This window comes from Pinus tabuliformis, chromosome J (assembly GCF_031772625.1).
Source record: "Pinus tabuliformis cultivar Carrire ecotype Pingquan chromosome J, CPIR1, whole genome shotgun sequence".
In the NCBI taxonomy this organism is placed as follows: domain Eukaryota; kingdom Viridiplantae; phylum Streptophyta; class Pinopsida; order Pinales; family Pinaceae; genus Pinus; species Pinus tabuliformis.
In genome coordinates this window covers 770,485,198-770,488,253 of record NC_142295.1, presented here as the reverse complement: position 1 = coordinate 770,488,253, position 3,056 = coordinate 770,485,198, and the positions used below count along the sequence as shown (strand labels likewise).

Below are 3,056 nucleotides of genomic sequence, written 5' to 3'. Positions count from 1 at the left end.
CTTGAATGTATGGCCTCTTGCATGAGAAGGATGGAATCAGAGATGTGTCTATTGGGCAGAAAGCCTCCTTGGTTTTCTGAGATCAAAGAGGAGAGAAGGGGCTTGAGTCTTGCTGACAGAATTTTTGTAATTATTTTGTATGCTGAATTGCATAAGGATATGGGTCGAAATCTTGAGAAGGTGGAGGGTCTGTTTTCTTTTGGGATTAAGGCTAGATGGGTTGAGTTGGTGTATCCCCCCAGTTTGCCTTTCCGAAGAGCCCAGCGTATCATCTTTAGGAGGTCTTTTTTGATCAGCTGCCAGTACTCTCTGTAAAAACTAATTGGAAACCCGTCAGGTCCTGGAGCCTTGTTTGGGTGAAGACTCTAGATTGCTTTTTGATCTTCGTCTTCTTCTACATCTTGAGTGAGCTTGCTGTTCGTTTCTTGAGTGACTTTTGTAGTCATGTATTGAAGTATACTTGAGTAGTCCTCCTCACTTTTGTCCTCTGTAAGGAGATTTTTGAAATGGTTGGTGGCTGCTTCTTTTATAGAGTCCTGGGTGTCGTAGCTGTTTCCTTCACTATCTCTAATTGTACTCACAGTGTTCCTGGTCTTTCTAATTGTAGCCTGCTTATGGAAATAAGAAGTATTTTTATCTCCCTCGTGCAGCCATAACTGTCTTGACTTTAGTCTCCATTTGGTCTCTTCGTCCCTTATTGTTTGTCTCAGCTGGGAGTACAGTCTTATCTCAGTTTCTTTGGCTTGCTGGGAGAGACCAACAACTTCGATGTTTTGCTGCACTTCCTCAAGATTTTTCTTGATGTCCTTTTTAATCAACTCGGGCTCCTGGTAATTATTCTTTGCCCAGGCTTTAAGAGCCTGTCTAGTTTGCTTCAATTTTGTTTCCCAGATATATGTCGGGGAGCCTTCCACATGCTGGGTCCAAGCCTGCCCCACCACGTCTCTAGCTGCAGGGATTCGATTCCAGAGGGAGCAATATTTGAAAGGAAGAGGTCCAAGCTGGCAATGACTGTGCAAAGTGAGCGTTATTGGATAATGATCCGAGGCGGAGATGTTGAGGATGTTTGACTGGCCGGTAGAGAAGGAGGACAGGTATGCGATATTGATGAGGAACCGGTCAAGCCTCTCCATGATATTGCCTACTCCTAGACGCCTATTGCTCTAGGTGTACCTGCGGTTCTTGGGTTTTATATCAACCAAGTCTTGCTCCTGCATAATGTGCTCAAGTCGGTTTCTGAATGGGTCTGGGCTGAAGTTTCCCCCTCTTTTCTCATTGGCATGCAAAACCAGATTTAAATCCCCTGCGAGAATGAGATTGTTGTCTTGGTCTTCTTCTATATTTGTTTCCAAAGTGTTCCAGCACACTTCTTTCTCCTTGTATTGATTCGGAGAATAGATATTGTATATTTTTACAGTTGTTCCATTTTCCTTGCTTTCTAGTTTAACACTGATCCAGTTCTGATGTATTTTGGCAAAGTTGCAGCTCCATTTACTGTTGTCCCACATTGTTAGGATGCCACCCGAGGCTCCTCTTGCTTCACTGGCACAACCGTTATAATGCTTTTGCTGATTGATGATGCTGTTGGCTTTGGATTGATCTTGCTTTGTCTCTTGAATGAGGATGATTTCAGGTTTTTCACTTTGGATTAATTCCTTTAGGGTTGCTATCTTGGAGAATGGCCCGGTTTCCGGCGGCCGCCTAGAAAATCATCCGACTCTGGCTGCCGTCAATCCCTCCGCCCTCTGCCACCTTCCCCTAGCTTCCCCACCCTCCTTCTTCGCCACCCTCCCTGGCAATCCTGACATTCCCTCACAGAAAATCTGATCGTAGCTGGAAATTCTGACATCCCCTGACAGATAGGATCCAATCTGGAATTGCAGCCGCGGAAGTGTCATTGCCATTTAGAATTCGAATTGAGGAATGGCGATCGGAGTACTGCTCACGCACCTTCCTCCACGACTCGGCGCCTCCTGCTTTGCAGCTCGCCACCCAGGTACAATTCGGTGACACCTCCGACTCTGTTAATTGAAATTCCCTTCAATGCGAAATCGAAATTCCCTGTAATGTAAAATCATCAGGTTCTGGTTGCTGGTTTCTATTATTTTCATTGTAAAACCCGTGAAATCGAAATTCCCTGTAATGTAAAATCATCAGGTTCACGGAGCCACTAATGTTAACAATATTTCAGATTTTTGCGGGGTGTTTGACGACTGCATTGGCAATGTTATTTGGAGCCGAGTCGAATGAGTATTTCTATTGCGAATTTGGTGGTCCGAAAGTGGCTCGTCAAACATCAAGGGTTATCAAATTGTATCGGTCATTGTAGTTTTGCGACTCGGAATTATGCACTTGCCAGATGCGAAATTGAGGTTTTCTCACGGATATTCTAGCGGGAGTTGAGGCGATCAGCGGAGAATGCCAGAGGTATGTAACGATTCCTAAATTTTGGGGCTCAGGGTTTTCTTTTTCTCGCGTCTCTGTGTGGAAAGGAGGGTTGGGGCATATTTGCGGTAGTAGGATGTATAATGTTGGGGATGGGATTTGAAAAGAGGGCGCTATAATTCTTCTGGATTAATTTTGGTGGAATATTGAGAAGGGTATTTGATGTATTTCGTGAATTAGAAAATAGGGTATTCGTTAGTGTAGAAATGACTACGCATTATGAAGAAAACGCGAGGGTATCATGAGCTTGTCATATATTGACACAGCGTAGGCAGTTTTGATTCTTTGTTTTCGAAAACGGGAGGGTATCATGAGCTTGTCATATATTGACATAGCGTAGGAAGTTTTGATTCTTTGTTTTCTCGTGCTTTTTGTTTTGAAGAAGCATTTCAGATCGTATGAGTGGTTGTTCTTGTTTTATTTAATGGTTTTTTCTTGTGTCCACAGATCGATTTGTTTTCCCTAGCTCCTATTTGACAAATAGTCATTCTTCGCGTCCTCTGTGGTCGAGAAACCCTAGAGACCTTGGCTATGGATTCATTAAGAAGGAAGTGAAAAGGAGCAGCGATAGATCTTGCCATTTTGGAACAGAGAGCTCGTTTGTGTGATGA

The 3,056-nt window shown here is 43.7% G+C and overlaps 1 protein-coding gene across 1 annotated transcript; it reads right to left on the bottom strand.

Moving 5' to 3' along the window:
- Positions 1-365: 365 nt before the first annotated feature.
- Positions 366-1,133, bottom strand: LOC149229004 (uncharacterized). Its single transcript, XM_089380931.1, has one exon. It carries the CDS (start codon positions 1,131-1,133, stop codon positions 366-368), a length of 768 nt encoding a protein of 255 aa, XP_089237057.1.
- Positions 1,134-3,056: the final 1,923 nt, after the last annotated feature.

Excerpts from the sequence above, each read along its gene's own strand:
- LOC149229004 (XM_089380931.1), bottom strand. The coding sequence starts at position 1,133 with ATGGAGAGGCTTGACCGGTTCCTCATCAATATCGCATACCTGTCCTCC.